We start from the raw sequence: 20799 nt of genomic DNA on the forward strand, positions 1-20799 counted from the left end.
ATGCGTCGAAGCCTGTGTGTGCAAGTGTATGTCTGTGTGTGTGTGTGTGTGTGGCATGCGTCGAAGCCTGTGTGTGCAAGTGTATGTGTGTGTGTGTGTGTGTGTGTGTGTGTGTGTGGCATGCGTCGAAGCCTGTGTGTGCAAGTGTATGTGTGTGTGTGTGTGTGTGTGTGTGTGTGTGTGTGATCTGTGTGTGTGTGTTATCTGTGTGTGTGTGATCTGTGTGTGCTGCCTGCCTGCACTGAAGCCTGTGTCTGGCTGTGTCTCCCCCCAGGCTGAAGCAGGAGCAGACAGACTACGAGTCACGACGGACAACGGAGACGGACGACCTGACCAGAGTGATCGGTGACCAGAGGAAGGAGATAGCGGTGCTCAATGAGGAGATTGCTGCCCTCAAAGACTCCAATGCCCGGGGCCCCACTGCCTCCATGAAGAACCTGGTGGACCGCCTCAAGAACCAGCTGGCCCTCAAGGAGAAACAGCATCAGGTACAGCGCAATCATCTTTATCGTAGTACATTTTTTGTATTTGTTCTGTATTTTGAATATAGGTAGTTCCATGCTAGATCTTCAGCCATATCACCACAAGAGTATCAGTATCAGTATCAGTAGCTCAAGGAGGCGTCACTGCGTTCGGACAAATCCATATATGCTACACCACATCTGCCAAGCAGATGCCTGACCAGCAGCGTAACCCAACGCGCTTAGTCAGGCCTTGAGAATTTCTTTTAATTAATTAATTAATTAAATGAAATAAAATAAAATAAAAATAAATGAAATTGTTTTGTTTTGTTTTGTTATTTTATTTTATTATTTTATTTCTTTTTTTTTTTTTCTTTTTTTTTTTTTTAAATTTTATTTTATCAACACAAGAACCAGCTGGCCCTCAAGATGAACCAGCATTAGGTGACACATCTTTATTTCTATTTTATTTTATTCATTTGTCATTTTCTTTATATGCTTTGTTTTCAGTTTTGGTGGAACAGTAACAGAATGGTGTACATGACATTGTGATGTGGACAACAACAATGTGATGTAGACAAGAGCAGTGTGACGTAGACAAGAACACTGTGATGTAGCCAAGAACACTGTGGTGTGACAGATGCTGAGCAATAGGTAACAGCAGTGTGATGTAGACAACAGCAGTGTGATGTAGATAACAGCAGTGTGATGCAGACAACAGCAGTGTGATGTAGATAACAGCAGTGTGATGCAGACAACAGCAGTGTGATGCAGACAACAACAGCAGTGAGATGCAGACAAACAGCAGCGTTATGTAGACAATAACCGTGTGGTGTGACAGGCGCTGAGCAAGGCCCTGACAGACCTGAGGGCGGACATGGTGGCCCAGGCTCAGCACAGCGTCATGGCCCAGGCGGAGGAGGCCCAGCAGGAGCGCAACATCCAGCGACTGATCGACGCCCACACCAAGGACATCTCTGTGAGTCCGGGTGCTGCTCCTGGCGGCACAGAGGACTTTCTGTGTCTGCTGAAAACATGTTGGTGTGTGTGTGTGTGTGTGTGGTGACACTGTGTCAGTGCCATGAACACAACCTATATGTGTGTGTGTGCTGACTGTGTCAGTGTCATGAACACAACCTGTATGTGTGTGTTAACTGTGTGTCAGTGTCATGAAGGCAACCTATATGTGTGTGTTGACTGTGTGTCAGTGTCATGAACACAACCTATATGTGTGTGTTGACTGTGTGTCAGTGTCATGAACACAACCTATGTATGTGTGTTGACAGTGTGTCAATGTCATGAACACAACCTATATGTGTGTGTTGACTGTGTGTCAGTGCCATGAACACAACCTATATGTGTGTGTGCTGACAGTGTGTCAGTGTCATGAACACAACCTATATGTGTGTGTTGACTGTGTGTCAGTGCCATGAACACAACTTTATGTTGTGTGTGTTGACTGTGTGTCAGTGTCATGAACACAACCTATATGTGGGTGTTGACTGTGTGTCAGTGTCATGAACACAACCTATATATGTGTGTTGACTGTGTGTCAGTGCCATGAACACAACTTTATGTGTGTGTGTTGACTGTGTGTCAGTGTCATGAACACAACCTATATGTATGTGTTGACTGTGTGTCAGTGTCATGAACACAACCTATAAGTGTGTGTTGACTGTGTGTCAGTCTCATGAACACAACCTCTGTGTGTGTGTGTGTGTGTGTGTGTGTGCGTGCATGTTGACTGTGTGTCAATGTCATGAACACAACCTGTGTGCAATTTGACAATGTGTCAGTGTAAGTGCCATGAACACAACCTCTGTGTGTGTGCGTTTACAGTTTGCCACTGTTGTAAACACAGCCTGTGTGCTGACAGTGTGTCAGTGTCATGAACACAACCTCCATGTGTGTGCAGTGTGTCAGTGTCATGAACACATTGTGTGTGTGCTGACAGTGTGTCAGTGTCATGAACATAGCCTCTGTGTGTGGTGACAGTGTCAGTACCATGAACATACTGTTTGTGGTGACAGTGTCAGTCTCATGAACACAGCCTCTGTGTATGTGGTGCCAGTGCCATGAACACGGTGTGTATGGTGTCAGTGTCAGTGCCATGAACACAGTTTGTATTGACAATGTCATGAACACACGGTGTGGTGACAGTGCCATGAAGACTGTGTGGTGACAGTATGTCAGTGCCATGAACATGTGTATTTGGTGACAGTGCCAGTGCCATGAACACACTGTGTGTTGACTGTGTCATGAATACACTGTGTGGTGACAGTGTGTCAGTACCATGAACACAGTGCATGTGGTGACAGTTTCATAAATACACTATGGTGTCAGTGGTGTGAACGCTAGTGTGTGTGGTATCAGTACTATGAACACAGTGTGTGTGGTGTCAGTGTCAGAGCCATGAACACAGTGTGAGTGGTGTCAGTGTCAGAGCCATGAACACAGTGTGTGTGGTGTCAGTTTCAGAGCCATGAACACAGTGCATGTGGTGTCAGTGTCAGAGCCATGAACACTCTGTGTGTGGTGTCAGTGTCAGAGCCATGAACACAGTGCATGTGGTGACAATGTCTGAGCCATGAACACAGTGTGTGTGATGTCAGTGTGTGTGATGTCAGTGTCAGAGCCATGAACACAGTGCGTGTGGTGTCAGTGTCAGAGCCATGAACACAGTGTGTGTGGTGACAGGAACAACTGGAGGAGGCCCAGTCCCAGCTGGAGCGCAGCAAGAGAGAGGCGAAGAAACGCAAAGAGTCGGAAGGACTGCTGCAGACAGAACTGGAGGATGTCAAGGAGGAACTGGGTCAGTGGTCACCCTCACACACACACACACACACACACACACACACACACACACACACACACACACAATGATGATGATGACAGTAAGGAGGATGGTGACAGTGAGGATGATGACAGTGACGATGAGGACGACAGTGACGATGAGGATTACAGTAATAGTGATAATGACAGTGGGGATGATGATGACAGTGACAATGATGAAGACAGTGAGGATGAGGATGACGGTGACAGTGATGTCGTCAGTGACCTAACGGAGATGGCACTGTGTTCAGGCCGCAAGGAGCGGGCCAACAACAAACTGCGCAACAGCAAGACCAAGCTGGAGACCGAGGTGGACGAGCTGGAGAGAAAGGTGGAGCGACTCAGCACTCAGAAGGCTCAGGTCTGTAAACTTACCTACAGTCACAAGTCACAGGTGTGCTGTACACCTACAGTCACAAGTCACAGGTGTGCTGTACACCTGCAGACACAAGTCACAGGTGTGCTGTACACCTACAGTCACAAGTCACAGGTCTGTTGTACACCTTCAGTCACAAGTCACAGGTCTGTTGTACACCTACAGTCACAAGTCACAGGTGTGTTGTACACCTACAGTCACAAGTCACAGGTCTGTTGTACACCTACAGTCACAGGTCTGTACACCTACAGTCACAAGTCACAGGTGTGTTGTACACCTACAGACACAAGTCACAGGTGTGTTGTACACCTACAGTCACAAGGCACAGGTCTGTACACCTACAGTCACAGGTCTGTACACAGGTCTGTACACCTACAGTCACAGGTCTGTACACGTACAAACACAAGTCACAGGTGTGTTGTACACCTACAGTCACAAGTCACAGGTGTGTTGTACACATACAGTCACAAGTCACAGGTGTGCTGTACACCTAGTCATAAGTCACAGGTGTGTTGTACACCTACAGTCACAAGTCACAGGTCTGTACACCTACAGTCACAGGTCAGTAGATGTACAGACACAAGTCACAGGTGTGTTGTACACCTACAGTCACAAGGCACAGGTCTGTACACCTACAGTCACAGGTCTACATGCACAGACACAAGTCACAGGTGTGTTGTACACCTACAGTCACAAGTCACCGGTCTGTTGTACACCTGCAGTCACAAGTCACGGGTCTGTTGTACACCTACAGTCACAGGTCTGTACACCTGCAGTCACAGGTCTGTACACCTGCAGTCACAAGTCACAGGTCTGTTGTACACCTACAGTCACAAGACACAGGTCTGTACACCTACAGTCACAGGTCTGTACACCTACAGTCACAAGACACAGGTCTGTTGTACACCTACAGTCACAAGTCACAGGTCTGTACACCTACAGTCACAGGTCTGTACACCTACAGTCACAAGTCACAGGTCTGTTGTACACCTACAGTCACAAGTCACAGGTCTGTACACCTACAGTCACAAGTCACAGGTCTGTTGTACACCTAAGTCACAAGTCACAGGTGTGTACACCTACAGTCACAAGTCACAGGTGTGTACACCTACAGTCACAAGTCACAGGTGTGTACACCTACAGTTAGAAGTCACAGGTGTGTTGTACACCTACAGTTAAAGGTCACAGTTCAGATAACGAGTGACTTTGAGTGAAGTGACCTTGTAGTGTTGTTGTTGCTGTGCTCAGAAAACAAGCGCCTTTGAGCGAAATGACCTTGTAATGTTGTGGTTGCTGTGCTCAGAACAGGAGCGCCTTTGAGCAAAGTGACCTTGCAGTGTTGTTGTTGCTGTGCTCAGAAAATGAGCGCCTTTGTGAGCGAAGTGACCTTGCAGTGTTGTTGTTGCTGTGCTCAGAAAACGAGTGACTTTGAGCGGATGCAGGAGCTGGAGGACATGCGACGAAGGAACCGGTTCCTGGAGGAGGAGTTGAGGAAACGACACACTGCCGAGAAACCGTACGAACAGAGAGAGGACAAGGCCAAGGTCAGTGGGTGTGGGTGTGTGTGTGTGTGTGTGTCCTGCCTCTCATGCCTTGTTGCCAGCCCACTGCTGCTATTCTCTGTCCCTTTTGGGAGAGGGGGGTGGGGGGTGAAGGAGGGGGTTGAGCAAGCCTTGTTTTGTCAGTCTTGTTCGACGGGCACAATAGCCGAGTGGTTAAAGCGTTGGACTGTCAGTCTGAGGGTCCCGGGTTCGAATCACGGTGACAGCGCCTGGTGGGTAAAGGGTGGAGATTTTTATGATCTCCCAGGTCAACATATGTGCAGACCTGCTAGTGCCTGAACCCCCTTCGTGTGTATATGCAAGCAGAAGATTAAATACGCACGTTAAAGATCCTGTAATCCATGTCAGCGTTCGGTGGGTTATGGAAACAAGAACATACCCAGCATGCACACCCTCAAAAACAGAGTATGGCTGCCTACATGGCGGGGTAAAAACGGTCATACACATAAAAGCCCACTCGTGTGCATACGAGTGAACACAGAAGAAGAAGAAGAAGTCAGTCTTGTTCATCACAGTGATCAGAATCGGAATCAGAATAACCTGATCATCTCTGCAAGGAGAAATGAAATACGGTGAAGTCTGTGGTGCATGCAGATTAAAAAAACAGAACTTTAGAATTGTGCATACAGTGTGTACAACAAAAAGACACACAAAATGAGTGTGCCGACTACAAAGGAAGGGTGCGAACTATGCATGCCTGGTGACAAGAAGATAAGATAAGATAAGAATAACTTTATTATCAGCCCCTACAAATATTACAAAGATACAAATGTAAAAAATATCATATACATCATTTCATACATATATCCACACACTGCAGGTAATAACTAGTATTCTTAATGTAAAAACAGAAAGAATTAAGAAACATTATTTGAATATAATTATAAACATAGCCTACTATACTGCACATTGATTATGATAGATAGATAAGAATAAAGATGAATTGCGGAAAACCACAACCAGATAATCAGCACACACCCGCACCCCCCCCCCCCACCCCACCCCACACACGCGGATAACTTGATTAAACAAGAGTAATAAACATATGTTCTCAAATAAAAGCATTTCACATATTCGCTTTTAAAAACATTGCAATTAACTATCCACAGACCCTTTCCCACAGCGTCGGTGATATGTGTGAGTCAGTGATCTGTGTGTGTGAGGGTGTGTGTGATAAGTGTATCAGTGATGTGTGTGTTAGTGATATTTGTCAGCAGTGCGTGTGTGTCAGTAATATGGATCAGTGATGTGTATGCGTCTGATGTGAGTGTGTGTGTGATGTGTGTGTGTGTCGATGGTGTGTGCCATTAGTGTGTGTGTCAGTGATATGTGTCAGCAGTGTGTGTGTGTGTGTGTGTGTCAGTTATATTTGTCAGTGCTATGTGTGTGTCAGTTGGAGGAGACAGTGATATATGTCAGTGATGTGCTAGTGCTGTGTGTGTCAGCTTGAGGAGACAATAAGATAAGAATAACATTATTTTCTCATTAAGAGAAATTACATCAGGTGTTGCAAAACAAACATAGACAAGTACTCAACACAAGAATGTTAAACATGTCTTAATTAAAAAGAGGCAATAAACATTCAAGGCAAGACATTCATATAAAAGGTATTGCATATATTCACTTAAAATGTTATCAATCATCATCGTAAACATGTTGAAAGACACACACACACACACACACACACACACACACACACACACACACACACACACACACACACACACATCTAGCACTTAAAAATTTTAAAGGTGAATTGAACTGAGCTCAAGATTTCAATTTGAAAGTTCTGTAATAATAATGATGATGATGATAATAATAATAATAAGAAGAAGAAATGCAAGCTTATATAGCGCAGTACCCCCTTCTCAGATGGGGCTCACCACGCCTTACAATAACATATACAAATTTAAGACTAACTGACGTAAAAATATGTACAAAGTCAGCACAGTCTCACACGACATTGGCAGAAATATACATATGTAAGACTACAACTACGTGACATAAAAATATGTAAATCAAAACAGGCACCATCACAGTCCCAAATCACAAAGGAATGAATCACAGCAAAACAGGGCACATCACATTCATCATTGTCAAAAATTGATGAATGAAAAAATGACGGGTGCAATAGCCGAGTGGTTAAAGCGTTGGACTTTCAATCTGAGGGTCCCGAGTTCGAATCACGGTGACGGCGCCTGGTGGGTAAAGGGTGGAGATTTTTATCTCCCAGGTCAACATATGTGCAGACCTGCTAGTGCCTGAACCCCCTTGTGTGTATATGCAAGCAGAAGATCAAATATGCACGTTAAAGATCCTGTAATCCATGTCAGCGTTCGGTGGGTTATGGAAACAAGAACATTCCCAGCATGCACACCCCCGAAAGTGGAGTATGGCTGCCTATATGGCGGGGTAAAAACAGTCATACACGTAAAAGCCCACTCGTGTGCATACGGGTGAACATGGGAGTTGCAGCCCACTAACACAGAAGAAGAAGATGAATGAAAATAAAACGAAATAACACAAAGGAACCAGGCATCACGAAAAACACACCAAAATCACCACAAATGCATACAACTCAACAAAAAGAGCACACCCAGCAATAAAATCACACCAAGATATGCAGATGGGAGGGGAAAAAGTTTCAGTGAGAAAAGTACAGTTTGAAAAGATATGGTTTGAGTGTTCTCTTGCATGCGGGTGTTCGGGTGTAACAGAGGTGTGAGGGTAGTGAATTCCAATGTTAAGATGCAACGAAAGAAAAGGAACGTTCACCGAAAGTTTTTGTACGAATCTTTAGAATAAACAATGCGCGCTTGTCATTTGAATAACAGAGTTGTCTGGATGGTGAATAGACCGAAAGTAGATCCAAAAGATAGGACAAGAATCAGGGAAGAAATTGTGACAAAGGACTGAGAGTTTGTATTGTATTCGTGCTTGAATGGGTAGCCAGTGAAGGGAAGTGAGTAGAGGAGTGATGTGTTGACGTTTCTTAGCTTTGAGAGCGAGTCGTGCAGCGTCTTCCTGATGGCAGCAGCTCACAACACTTGGCCAAAACGTGTCTGTCATGAGTTGCTTTCTGCCTGGCTTTCTAAAACACTCATCTGTCATACAGCTCTTGCATACTGACTTGTCTCACTCCCACAACTTTACTGCACTCGCCTATCACACCTTTCAGAACTTGCTTTCCCCTCACTCCCAAACGTCCATACCAGCACATAAATGAAACAGTGAGCACAGACTCAATACAATACCAGCCTATGGATCTTGGAACTGATACCAATATTCCAAATGGGTTGTGTCAGTGCTATTTGTGTGTCAGCTGAAGGAGACAGTGGTATATGTCAGTGCTATGTTTCAGTGACACATGTCAGTGCTATATGTGTGTCAGCTGAAGGAGACAGTGAAATATGTCAGTGCTATGTATCAGTGATGTTTCAGTGACACATGTCAGTGCCATGTTTATGTCAGCTGAAGGAGACAGTGATATGTGACAGTGATGTATGTGTCGGTGATGTGTGTATCAGTAATATATGTCAGTGCTTTGTGTGTGCCAGCTGGATGAGACAGTGATGTGTCAGTGCTGTGTGTGTCAATGTGTCAGTGCTCTGTGTGTGTGTGTGACAGCTGGAGAAGACCGTGATGTGTCAGTGCTCTGTGTGTGTCAGTGCTGTGTATGTGTGTGTGTCAATGCTGTGTATGTGTGTGTGTCAGTGATGTGTCAGTGCTATGTGTGTCAGTGCTCTGTGTGTGTATGTTTGTGTGTGTGTGTCAGTGATGTGTCAGTGCTATGTGTGTCAGTGCTGTGTGTGTTTGTGTGTGTGTGTGATGTTTCAGTGCTATGTGTGTGTCAGAGCTATGTTTGTGTGTCAGCTGGAGGAGACAGTGATGTGTCAGTGCTATGTGTGTGTCAGTGATGTATCAGTGCTCTTTGTGTGTGTGTGTGTCAGTGCTGTGTGTGTCAATGGTGTGTGTTTCAGTGACGTGTCAGTGCTATGTGTGTGTGTGTGTGTGTGTCAGCTGGAGGAGAAAGTGATGTGTCAGTACTATGTGTATGTCAGTGCTATGTGTGTGTCAGTGATGTGTCAGTGCTGTGTGTATGTGTGACCTGGAGGATACAGTGATGTGTCCGTGCTATGTGTGTGTCAGTGCTGTGTCAGTGGTGTGTGTCAGTGCTCTGTGTGTGTGTGTGTGTGCGTGTTTCAGTGATGTGTCAGTGCTGTGTGTGTCAGTGCTATGTGTCCTTGCTGTGTGTGTCAATGATGTGTCAGCGCTCTGTGTGTGTCAGCTGGAGGAGACAGTGCGCTGGGAGGAAGGCAAGAAGTGGCAGCGCACCATCGACAAGATGAAGAGCAAGATCAAGGAGAAGGATGAGGAGATCGAGAAACTCTCCCGCAACCTGGAACGCCTCAAAGCCACCTTGGACAGGTAAGCAGCGGTGATGACAATTCCCATGACTCTCCACGCCACTTCCGACAGGTAAGCAGTATTACTCTCCACAGCACTTCCGACAGGTAAGCAGTATTACTCTCCATAGCACTTCCGACAGGTAAGCAGTATTACTCTCCACACCACTTCCGACAGGTAAGCAGTATTACTCTCCACACCGCTTCCGACAGGTAAGCAGTATTACTCTCCACACCACTTCGGACAGGTAAGCAGTAGTAGTGACATTTCCCATAATTCACCACTCCACCTCAGACAGTTAAGCAGTAGTAGTGACAATTCCCATAATTCACCACTCCATCTCAGACAGGTAAGCAGTAGTAGTGACAATTCCCATAATTCTCCACACCACTTCAGACAGTTAAGCAGTAGTGGTGACAGTTCCCATAATTCTCCACACCACTTTGGACAGTTAAGCAGTAGTGGTGACAGTTCCCATAATTCTCCACACCACTTCAGACAGTTAAGCAGTAGTGGTGACAGTTCCCATAACTCTCCACACCACTTTGGACAGTTAAGCAGTAGTGGTGACAGTTCCCATAATTCTCCACACCACTTTGGACAGTTAAGCAGTAGTGGTGACAGTTCCCATAATTCTCCACACCACTTCAGACAGTTAAGCAGTAGTGGTGACAGTTCCCATAACTCTCCACACCACTTTGGACAGTTAAGCAGTAGTAGTGACAATTCCCATAATTCTCCACACCACTTCGGACAGTTAAGCAGTAGTGGTGACAGTTCCCATAACTCTCCACACCACTTCGGACAGGTAAGCAGTAGTAGTGACATTTCCCATAATTCTCCACTCCACTTCAGACAGTTAAGCAGTAGTGGTGACAGTTCCCATAATTCTCCACACCACTTCAGACAGTTAAGCAGTAGTAGTGACAATTCCCATAATTCTCCACACCACTTCAGACAGTTAAGCAGTAGTAGTGACAATTCCCATAATTCTCCACTCCACCTCAGACAGGTAAGCAGTAGTTGTGATAATTCCCATAACTCCCCACTCCATCTCAGACAGGCAAGCAAGCAGTAGTGGTGACAGTGCCATAGCTATTGACTACTGCAAGTCACTACTCCGATCTGTTATCATGCCTTCAGATGATCTTGAACAATACTGCCAGAGTCGTTCTCAGAAAGTAAAAAAAAAAAAAAGATCATGTTACCCCTCTCTTGTGTCAACTTCATTGGTTGCCCATCCAGTACAGAATTCAGTACAAAACTGGCACACTGGCTTATCGCCACTTGGAAGGTTCCCTCCTATCTTACTTATCTTCTGTCCTTCATACTTACATTCCATCCCGTTCTCTCAAGTCTTCTGGAGAAAAGCTCCTTTGAGTCCCCAAAGTCTCTTCAAAGATATTTTCAGCATCTGTTTGGAATTCTCTTCCTCTGGATCTCCGGCACTCACCAACTATGTCCTCTTTCAAAAGTAAACTGAAAACCTACCTGTTCAAAATGGCCTTTGGGTGTGACTAAGCACAGTTCTTTGTCCCCTCCTACCCTCTGCACTCCCCTTGTGTCCCCCCTCCATTGTAGTATTTCTGTGGTGTGTGTGCTTGTGGTTGGTGTTTAAGTGCACATGTGTGTGTGTGTGTGTGTGTGTGTGTGTGTCTTGTGTGCCTTTTTCCTGCGATTATTCATATATCTGCAATTTGTTGTATTGGTGGATACTGATCCTGGTTTTCACTTCCATGTCTTCATGTGCTCTTGTGTTGTATAATGCACTGATATATATGTACTGTTTCATGTGAGGCGCTTAGAGCCCATCTATAGGGAGTTTGCGCCATATAAGTACAATATAGTATTATTATTATGATTAACTCTCCACTCCACTTCGGACAGGTAAGCAGCAATGGTGGAAATACCTCTAAATCTACACTCAGCTTTGGACAGATAAGCAGCAGTGGTGACAATTCACTTAACAGCTCTCCACTGTTAGCTTTTTTTGTGGTGGGGAGTAGGGGGTGCGTATGGGGAGACACACTGGTACTGAAGCTGCAGTCCTTAGTTTTAGAATTTAGAAATTAAAAAGATTGTGTACTCTTTGGCCCTCTTATTTCTGATATGGATTATTTGACTGAATAAAGATCAACATGTATTGTTTGCCCTGATAAAGGCCATTATTTATTCTGTGGTCTCGTTTCAGCCACTGACCATACTGAACCTCCGTCCATACCGCTCCCTGATAACAACTGCATTCGCTGTTGGATCAGAAGTCTGATACTTTATTTTGTCACGATGGCTCCACACACACACGCACACATGAATGCACACGTGCATGCATTAGATGGATTGACAGACAGACAGATATAGATAGATAGATAGATATATTAAGTTGATTTTTTTCAGATGAAAGGAAGTGTAGTCGTGATTTGTATTGAATGTGTCCCCTTAGTTGATGTGCCCACACTGGTCACTTCATTTCCTGGAAACAAGAACCTGTTTGTGCTGCACTCTCTCTCTCTCTCTCTCTCTCTCTCTCTCTCTCTCTCTCTCTCTCTCTCTCGGTAACTAATGCTTATAAGTATCTTGGTATGATTTTTACAACTAAGCTGAGTTTGACAAGGACAGTAGCAGAAATTTGTAGAAAGGGGAAGAAGGGGGTTATAGAAATCTTAAGGTGTTTACGTAAGTTAGGCTCGATAGATTCATATATATTTTGGAAACTTTTTGATACTCAAATAGAACCAATGATAACATACAGTGCCGAAATTTGGGGACTTTCTGATAACAAAGATTTAGAAAAAGTACATACATTAGCTATTAAACGTTTTTTAAATGTTCCATTACATGCTTCAAATACTGTATTATATGGAGAAAGTGGTAGATACCCATTATACATTAAATCATGTGTGAAATGTATAAAATATTGGTTAAAATTAATAAGGCTACCCACATCGAGATTATGTAAGCAGGCGTATGAAATGTTAGTAAATGAACATGAGAGAGGGAAGGAAAACTGGGTATATTTTGTAAAGAAGACATTAACTGTAAATGGATTTGGGATTGTGTGGATGTGTCAGGGAGTTGGATGTGTAGAAGGATTTGTTTCAGAATTCAAAGATAGGCTAATTGCTTCATATAAACAGAATTGGCACGGTAAAATGGAAAGCACTGAGAAATATAGATGGTTTTATAGTTTTAAAAGTATATTTCAAACAGAAAAATATATCACAGTCGTGACAAACAAGTGGCACCGAACAAGTCTCGCCAGATTTAGAACGAGAACGATTGGTTTGAATGCTTATGAAAAGTGGTTTCAGACTGAGCCCTCGTTACTCTCCCCTTGTCCGATGTGCGGGCATTCAAGGGAGGATGAGTTACATTTTTTGTTTAGTTGTAAAGCTTATGACGATATTCGAGAAAAATGTGTTGTATTTAAAACAAATTCAGCAAAGTATGAAGATATTTTTGGAGTGCTTAATTTAAATCAGGAAACTTCACTACAGTCACTTGCAAAATATATTGCAGAAGCGAATAACATGCGACGAAAAAAAACTCAACAATAATAAAATAGTATCAGGTGTTGATCATTGTGAAAAGTGAAATCTGTGTTGTCACTCTCATATGGAAAATATTATGTTATACATTTATATATGTTTTTGTTTTTATTTCTCACTACATGCCATTACTTTGAATGGATGGTCGAACTGCACTTTGTTGCACAGATTGATTGATTTCGTTTTGGTTTTGGTTTTCATCAATATTATTACTATTGATGCATGTTGTTATTTGTATTATGAACCCCCATGTCATTAGGGCTGTAAAGCTATTGACATTAAAGTGTTCAGTGTTCAGTGTTCTCTCTCTTTCTCATAAAGAAATTAGACTTTGTGTAGACTGCTACGTATGATTTTTTTTTCTTTTCTGCAAATATATTGTGATTTCTTCTGATCACAATTATCAGTTGGATGGGCAGAAAGATGTAGTTTTCGTCATCAACAGATTTGCACAAATTGTTTGTTTTTGATTAGTTTTTTTCATCTTTTTAAAACTATTTTGTTGTTATTGTCGTTGTTTTGGTTGTACCCCAGTGTGTTTTGGGCTGTTAAGCTATTGACATTAAAAGGTTTCAGAGTTCTCTCTCTCGCTCTCTTCCCTCTCCTCCCCCCCCCTCTCTCTTTCTGCCCTGTCCTCCTTCACTCTCTCTGTGTCTGTCAGTCTGTCTGTCTCTCTTTCTCTGTGTGTGTGTGTGTGTGTGTGTGTGTGTGTGTGTGCATGTGTGTGTGTTCTTTATCATATTCTTTCTGCAGGACTATTTTTTTTTGGTTTTCTTGTCTCCTTCACCTCTTTCCATTAAATACATATGTGCTATTGTAACTGATGTAGATTAACAAGGACAGAATGGAAGAATGGGCCATGCTTAAAATCTTAATCCTTGAATAAAAAACGTTTTGAGTTCTCTCTCCTCTCTCTCCTCTCTCACTCTCTTGTCTCTGTCTCTGTCTCTGTCTCTCTCTCTCTCTCTCTCTCTCTCTCTCCCTCCCTCTTTCTCTACCCCCTCCTCCCTCACTTTCTTCTCTCCCCTCCCCCTCCTCACCCCCCCAACCTCCCGCTCCTCACTTTCTTGTCTCTGTCTATCTCTCTCTGTCTAAACCTTGAAGACGAACGACTGAAAAAAAGGCACATTACCCCCACTGTCACATGTACTTTAAGCTAATGACCAAGCACATTACTCCCCCCCCCCACCCCCCCCCCGTCACATGTACTTTAAGCTAATGACAAAGCACATTACCCCCCCTGTCACATGTACTTTAAGCTAATGACAAAGTGCCAAAGTGTCGCAAATCTCTTATTAGTTTATGTTGTTTCAATTCTGTTTTTTGTTGTTTTTTTGTTTGTTTTTGTTTTGTTTTTTTGGGGAGGGGGGGGGAGGTTGTTTTGCTTTTTCCTTTCTGTTCCATTTTATCTGTTTTGCACCATTTTGTTCTGATTAGTACCTACTTTGCCACCAGAGCTTTTCAGTTAATGACATTAAACAGTTCAGTGCTCAGTGTACATATACTAAAGTACATATAAATCCTGAAATAACTCTTTATGCCTCAACATCAAAACCCATCATATCAATATAAACAAAGAAAACAAAGTACATATAAATCATGAATAAATATTTGAGAGAGAGAGAGAGAACAGCACACATACATCAAAATATAAGAACAATGTTGTTGGGTTGAGAAGGATGAGAAAAGGAAAGGGAGAGAGAGAATGTGGCATGTGAACAGAGGGAGAGAGAGAGAGAGAGAAGTGTTTTGGAAGGAAGAGAGGCAGGAATGCCAAAAAGAAACCAAACCCATATTTGTTGGACTGGGAAAGACAGACTTAAGACATGGAAAACTGTGTTCAATGAAAAGGAAAGAACATACCATAAACCCCATGCCTAACAATGAAACACACTATAGCCTGACAGAGGCTCAGAACTCAGTGCCCAGACAGAGAAACAGACTATAGCATGACTATTGTTCTCAGTGCCCTGAGCAAGGTGAAGGCCGTTACCACAGACTCAGGTCTGAACATGTCTGTGTTGATGAACACATGGCACAGGGAGTGTGTGTGTGTGTACCAGGCCCATGCGTGTTGGAATGGGAGCACTACACAGCTTACACTGATTGTACAGAGGTGTGTGTGTGTACACCAGGCCCATGCATGTTGGAATTGGAGCGCTTCACAGCATACGCACTGACTTACTGGAAGTGTGAGTGTGTGAGATAAGAAACAGGGTGTGTTTGTGTACTGGAATACAGAGTCAACACATTTCTGGACATGTTTGAACAAGGGTAAAGGTAGGAGGTGAAATGTATGTGTGTGTGTGTGTGTGTGTGTTAAATGTCCTTCGTGTTTGTAAGAGCTTTGTAGGAATGCATGTGAAAGCAAATGTGTGTGTGAGAGTGCATTTTTCATACACACATGTGTGTTTGCATGTGAGGGAGATGTCATTACTAATGTTTGTGTATTGCATTAAAATACATTTGGAAAAACAATGTTTGTGTGTTTGCATGTGTCTGCACATGCACGCACACACATACACACACACACACACACACATAAAATATGTTTGGAAAAACTATGTGTGCTTGCATGTGTCTGCGCACGTGCGCACACACACACACACACACACACATAAAATATGTTTGGAAAAACTATGTGTGCTTGCATGTGTCAGCACACACACACACACACACACACACACACACACACACACACACACATGTGCCCTGTGGGGTGTACACAGTGTTAACTGTAGTGGCTGACACAGCTGACTGAGGTAGCTGCCCAACACACTGTGTTGACTGCCCTGTGGGGTGTAGACAGTGTTAACTGTAGTGGCTGACTGCCTGACTGAGGTAGCTGCCCAGCACACTGTTGACTGCCCTGTGGGGTGTACACAGTGTTAACTGTAATGGCTGACTGAGGTAGCTGCCCAACACACTGTGTTGACTGCCATGTGGGGTGTACACAGTGTTAACTGTAGTGGCTGACTGGCTGACTGAGGTAGCTGCCCAACACACTGTGTTGACTGCCCTGTGGGGTGTACACAGTGTTAACTGTAGTGGCTGACTGAGGTAGCTGCCCAACACACTGTGTTGACTGCCCTGTGGGGTGTAGACAGTGTTAACTGTAGTGGCTGACTGAGGTAGCTGCCCAACACACTGTGTTGACTGCCCTGTGGGGTGTACACAGTGTTAACTGTAGTGGCTGACTGAGGTAGCTGCCCGACACACAGTGTTGACTGCCATGTGTGATGTACACAGTGTTAACTGTAGGGGTGACTGAGGTAGCTGCCCCACACTGTGTTGACTGCCATGTGTGATGTACACAGTGTTAACTGTAGGGGTGACTGAGGTAGCTGCCCGACACACAGTGTGACTGCCCTGTTGGCACAGGACCAGTCGGGAGAAGGACGCCCTGGAGACGAGGAGCAAGGTAGTGCAGCAGAAGACGACGGTGACCTCACTGAGTGCGGCTCCCCCTTCCCAGCCCCGCCCCCTGGACCACGACAAGGAGGACCTGCGCCGCATCAACTTCAGGCTGGAGGAGGAGGTGTGTGGTGGACCATGGGTCTTGGTTTTGTTCTGTGTGTGTGTGGGAGGCAGGTGGGGGTTCAGGGGGGGGTGTTGCTTTCCCCCCCCCCCTCCCGAGATGTATGTGTGTCAAGTTTGGTGTTATATATATACATATATATACATGTCAGGTCAGGTCATTAGATCTGCTACTGGTAACCTGTAATCCAGTACAACCTGTTCAGGGTCGGGTTGCCGACGACTAAACCGGCACTTCCACCGCTCCCTTCTGGGACTGGTGAGGCGGGTGGCTAGACACCCTTATGGAGATCCATAAAAGGGCGTTGGCTCAGGAGAGCCACCAACGGCCATCTAGCTCCACTGTGCTGTGTGCATGCCACACGCAGTTGGCCCCAGGGGTGTGTCTACCCATGTATGCGAAGTCTGGATCCGGCAGAATCTGCGAAAGAAACCTATCGGTTCAACGGAGAGGAAGGCGGTTACAGCAACGCACTGTGGAGTGCAGAGAGCAAGATGAGACACCGAAAGGATATCTTGGTCATCCACTGCATCCGTGCTCATCCTCCAGTCATCTCGACTTAGTCTTGCCACTGGAAATTGGTGGACCCGGACGAGAGAGTGAGGTCGACATTGCGCAACTCCTCTTCACTTTAAACAAACTCATCGCGCAAGGCATCAGTCATCCAAAATGACCTTTCATCCTTCATCATTTCATCACCCCCAAGTCCTGTGGCGACAGGCGAGCGACAAAACGACAGGTGTGGGTACACTGGCAGTCGCAGCCGCAGACCTGCACGCTAGCGGCTCAGGCCATAGGGTCGTTCTTCGTCGACAGGAGCAGCGATGGAGCTCGGCAGCCGTCTGAGCGTCTGAGCAGCCCTCTTTAGGAATGCACTGCTCACCTCCCTGGCATGAGGAAGGGGCTAGAAAAGGTGCCCTAAAAATTGCCTGCTCCATATCACCCTGGCCAGCATACCGCGGCTGGCGGGGACCCTACATCAGCGGTCGAAACAAAAAGAAAGAAAAGAAAAAAAACAAGGATCGTTCCTCTCACAATTGGTGCTTGGAACATAAGGACTCTCCTGGACAGAGATAACGCAGACAGACCCCAAAGGAGAACAGCACTAGTTGCATCCGAACTCGCCAGATACAACATCGACATCGCAGCCTTGAGTGAGACTCGGCTTGCAGGCGAAGGCGAGCTCTGTGAACGGGGATCTGGTTACACCTTCTTCTGGAGTGGACGAGGAAGCAAAGAGCGACGTGAGGCTGGCGTTGGTTTTGCAGTAAAAACAGCACTTGTCAGCAAGCTAGCTGGAATCCCAAAGGGAGTCAACAATAGGCTTATGACCATGAAACTCCCACTGGCATCTGGCCAGAAGCACCTCACCATTGTCAGTGCCTACGCCCCAACCATGACCAACCCGGATGAAGTGAAGGCGAAGTTCTACGAGGACCTTCACTCTGTCATTGCTGCCATCCCTAAAGCAGACAAGCTCATCATTCTTGGGGACTTCAATGCTAGAGTTGGCTCTGTCTACATCTCCTGGGATGGAGTGATTGGAAAGCACGGTGTGGGCCACTGCAACCCAAATGGATTGCTTTTGCTTCAGACCTGTGCAGAGCACGAACTGCTGATAACCAACACAGTTTTCTGCCTCCCTACCCGTAACAGGACGTCATGGATGCACCCTCGCTCAAAGCATTGGCATCTCATCGATTATGTCATCGTCAGGAAAAGGGATAGGCAAGATGTACGTGTAACAAAGACCATGTGCGGCGCCGAGTGTTGGACAGACCATCGCCTTGTAGTCTCGAAGCTGAATATTCGAATTCAACCCAAGAGACGCCCCCAAGGCCAGAAGGCTCCAAAACGGCTCAACATCGCTAAGCTGAAAAGCATCACCATCAAACAGTCCTTTGTGGAGCTGCTGGAAGATCGTCTGGAATCCGCCTCTCTGGACAACCAGAATGTGGAGTCTGACTGGAGGACCCTGCGTGAGCTGATCTATAGTACAGCTTCAGAGACCCTGGGACCCATGACCAGAAAGCACAAAGACTGGTTTGATGAAAACTGTGATGAAATCAAGCAGCTTCTGGATGAGAAACGCTGTCTGCATCAAGCCCACCTGAGCAACCCAAAGTCCACATCAAAAAAGGATGCGTACGATGCCATCCGCAGGACTGTTCAGCAAAAGTTACGCCAGATTCAGGATAAGTGGCTGAGTGACAAAGCTGATGAGATCCAGGGATATGCTGACAGGCACGATATGAAGAGGTTCTATGATGCCTTAAAAGAAGTCTACGGCCCCACATCCTCAGGATCATCCCCCCTCCTCAGTGCAGATGGGAATACCTTGATCACCGAGAAGGAGAACATTCTCGAACGATGGGCTGAGCACTTCAACAGTGTCTTAAATCGCCCTTCCTCCATAAATGATGAAGCCATAGACCGTCTCCCACAAGTCCCCACCAACGAAGCACTGGACGATCCGCCAACACTTCTTGAGACCCAGAAAGCAATCCGTCTGCTATCCAGTGGCAAAGCACCTGGCTCAGACTCCATACCAGCAGAGGTCTACAAGGATGGAGGCACTGTGCTGACTGAGAAGCTTCATCAGCTGTACTCACTCATGTGGAAAGAAGAGACGATCCCCCAGGATTTCAAAGATGCATCTATCATTCACTTGTACAAGCGAAAGGGGAACCGGCAAGCCTGTGATAACCATCGGGGCATTTCCTTGCTCTCCATCGCAGGCAAGATACTTGCCAGGATCCTACTTAACCGCCTCACAGCACACCTTGACCAAGGTCATTTGCCTGAGAGCCAATGTGGATTCCGGAAAGAGCGCGGAACCACTGACATGGTGTTTGCTGCAAGGCAGCTGCAAGAGAAATGTCAGGAGCAAAATGCTGATCTGTTCTCCACCTATGTCGACCTCACTAAGGCCTTCGACACCGTGAGTAGAGAGGGACTGTGGAAGATCATGGCCAAGTACGGATGCCCTCGGAAATTTATTTCCTTGGTCAGCCAATTCCATGAAGGCATGCAGGCTCAAGTCCAGGACAATGGTGAAACATCTGCTCCTTTTGCTGTCACAAATGGTGTCAAGCAAGGCTGCGTCCTGGCTCCAACGCTGTTCAGCCTCATGTTCTCTGCAATGCTTACTGATGCCTTCAGAGATGGCGATGTTGGAATCGGCCTAAAGTACCGAACAGATGGCAAGCTGTTTAACCTCAGAAGGCTTCAAGCAAAAACGAAGGTCATGACAGACATCATCAGAGACTTTTTGTTTGCTGATGATTGTGCCCTCAACGCTGGATCTGAAGCTGACATGCAACTCAGCGTTGACAAGTTTGCCACTGCCAGCAGGAACTTCGGCCTTACCATCAGCACGAGGAAAACTGAAGTTCTCCATCAGCCAGCCCCAGGGAAACCCTACGTTGAGCCCAACATCACAGTCAACGGTCAGAGACTCAGTGCGGTGGAGCGGTTCACATACCTTGGCAGCACACTGTCACGAAATGCGACCATCGACGATGAAGTGAACGTCAGGATTGCAAGAGCAAGCGCAACTTTTGGTAGACTCAATGCAAATGTCTGGAACAGAAGAGGCATTAGTCTTGAGACCAAGCTAAAGGTCTACAGAGCAGTAGTTCTCCCCACACTACTGTATGCCTGCGAAACTTGGACAGTGTACCAACGACATGCCAAGAAGCTGAACCACTTCCACACAACATGCCTAAGGAAGCTACTGAACATCAAGTGGCAAGACAAGACCCCAGACACAGAGGTGCTCGCAAAAGCCACCCTTCCCAGCATCTTCACCATCCTGATGCAGTCCCAGCTTCGCTGGGCTGGACACGTGGCGCGCATGCCAGACCATCGGCTGCCCAAAAGGCTCTTCTATGGCGAGCTGCAACAAGGGAAGAGATCACACGGAGGTCAGAAGAAGCGCTTCAGAGATACTCTGAAAGTCTCTCTGAAAGCGTTTGATATCAACCCTGACTCCTGGGAGGAATCTGCAGTGGACCGTGACAAATGGCGCGCTGCTGTGCACAAAGGCGCCAGGTTGTGCGAGGCCAACAGGACTGCT

General features: G+C 45.7%; 1 protein-coding gene across 2 annotated transcripts in view; it reads left to right on the forward strand.

The window, feature by feature from the left end:
* The window catches only part of LOC143297729 (centrosomal protein of 290 kDa-like), a 123787-nt gene that overhangs the window by 81538 nt on the left and 21450 nt on the right, over positions 1-20799 (forward strand). For both annotated transcript variants that reach the window (XM_076610165.1, XM_076610166.1), the window contains exons 41-47: positions 275-488; positions 1303-1440; positions 3159-3273; positions 3545-3654; positions 5085-5213; positions 9520-9659; positions 16565-16721. In XM_076610165.1, coding sequence (XP_076466280.1) covers positions 275-488; positions 1303-1440; positions 3159-3273; positions 3545-3654; positions 5085-5213; positions 9520-9659; positions 16565-16721 — 1003 coding nt within the window. The remainder of the gene's footprint in view (positions 1-274; positions 489-1302; positions 1441-3158; positions 3274-3544; positions 3655-5084; positions 5214-9519; positions 9660-16564; positions 16722-20799) is intronic.

This window comes from Babylonia areolata, chromosome 23, assembly GCF_041734735.1.
Source record: "Babylonia areolata isolate BAREFJ2019XMU chromosome 23, ASM4173473v1, whole genome shotgun sequence".
Classification (NCBI taxonomy): Eukaryota; Metazoa; Mollusca; class Gastropoda; order Neogastropoda; family Buccinidae; genus Babylonia; species Babylonia areolata.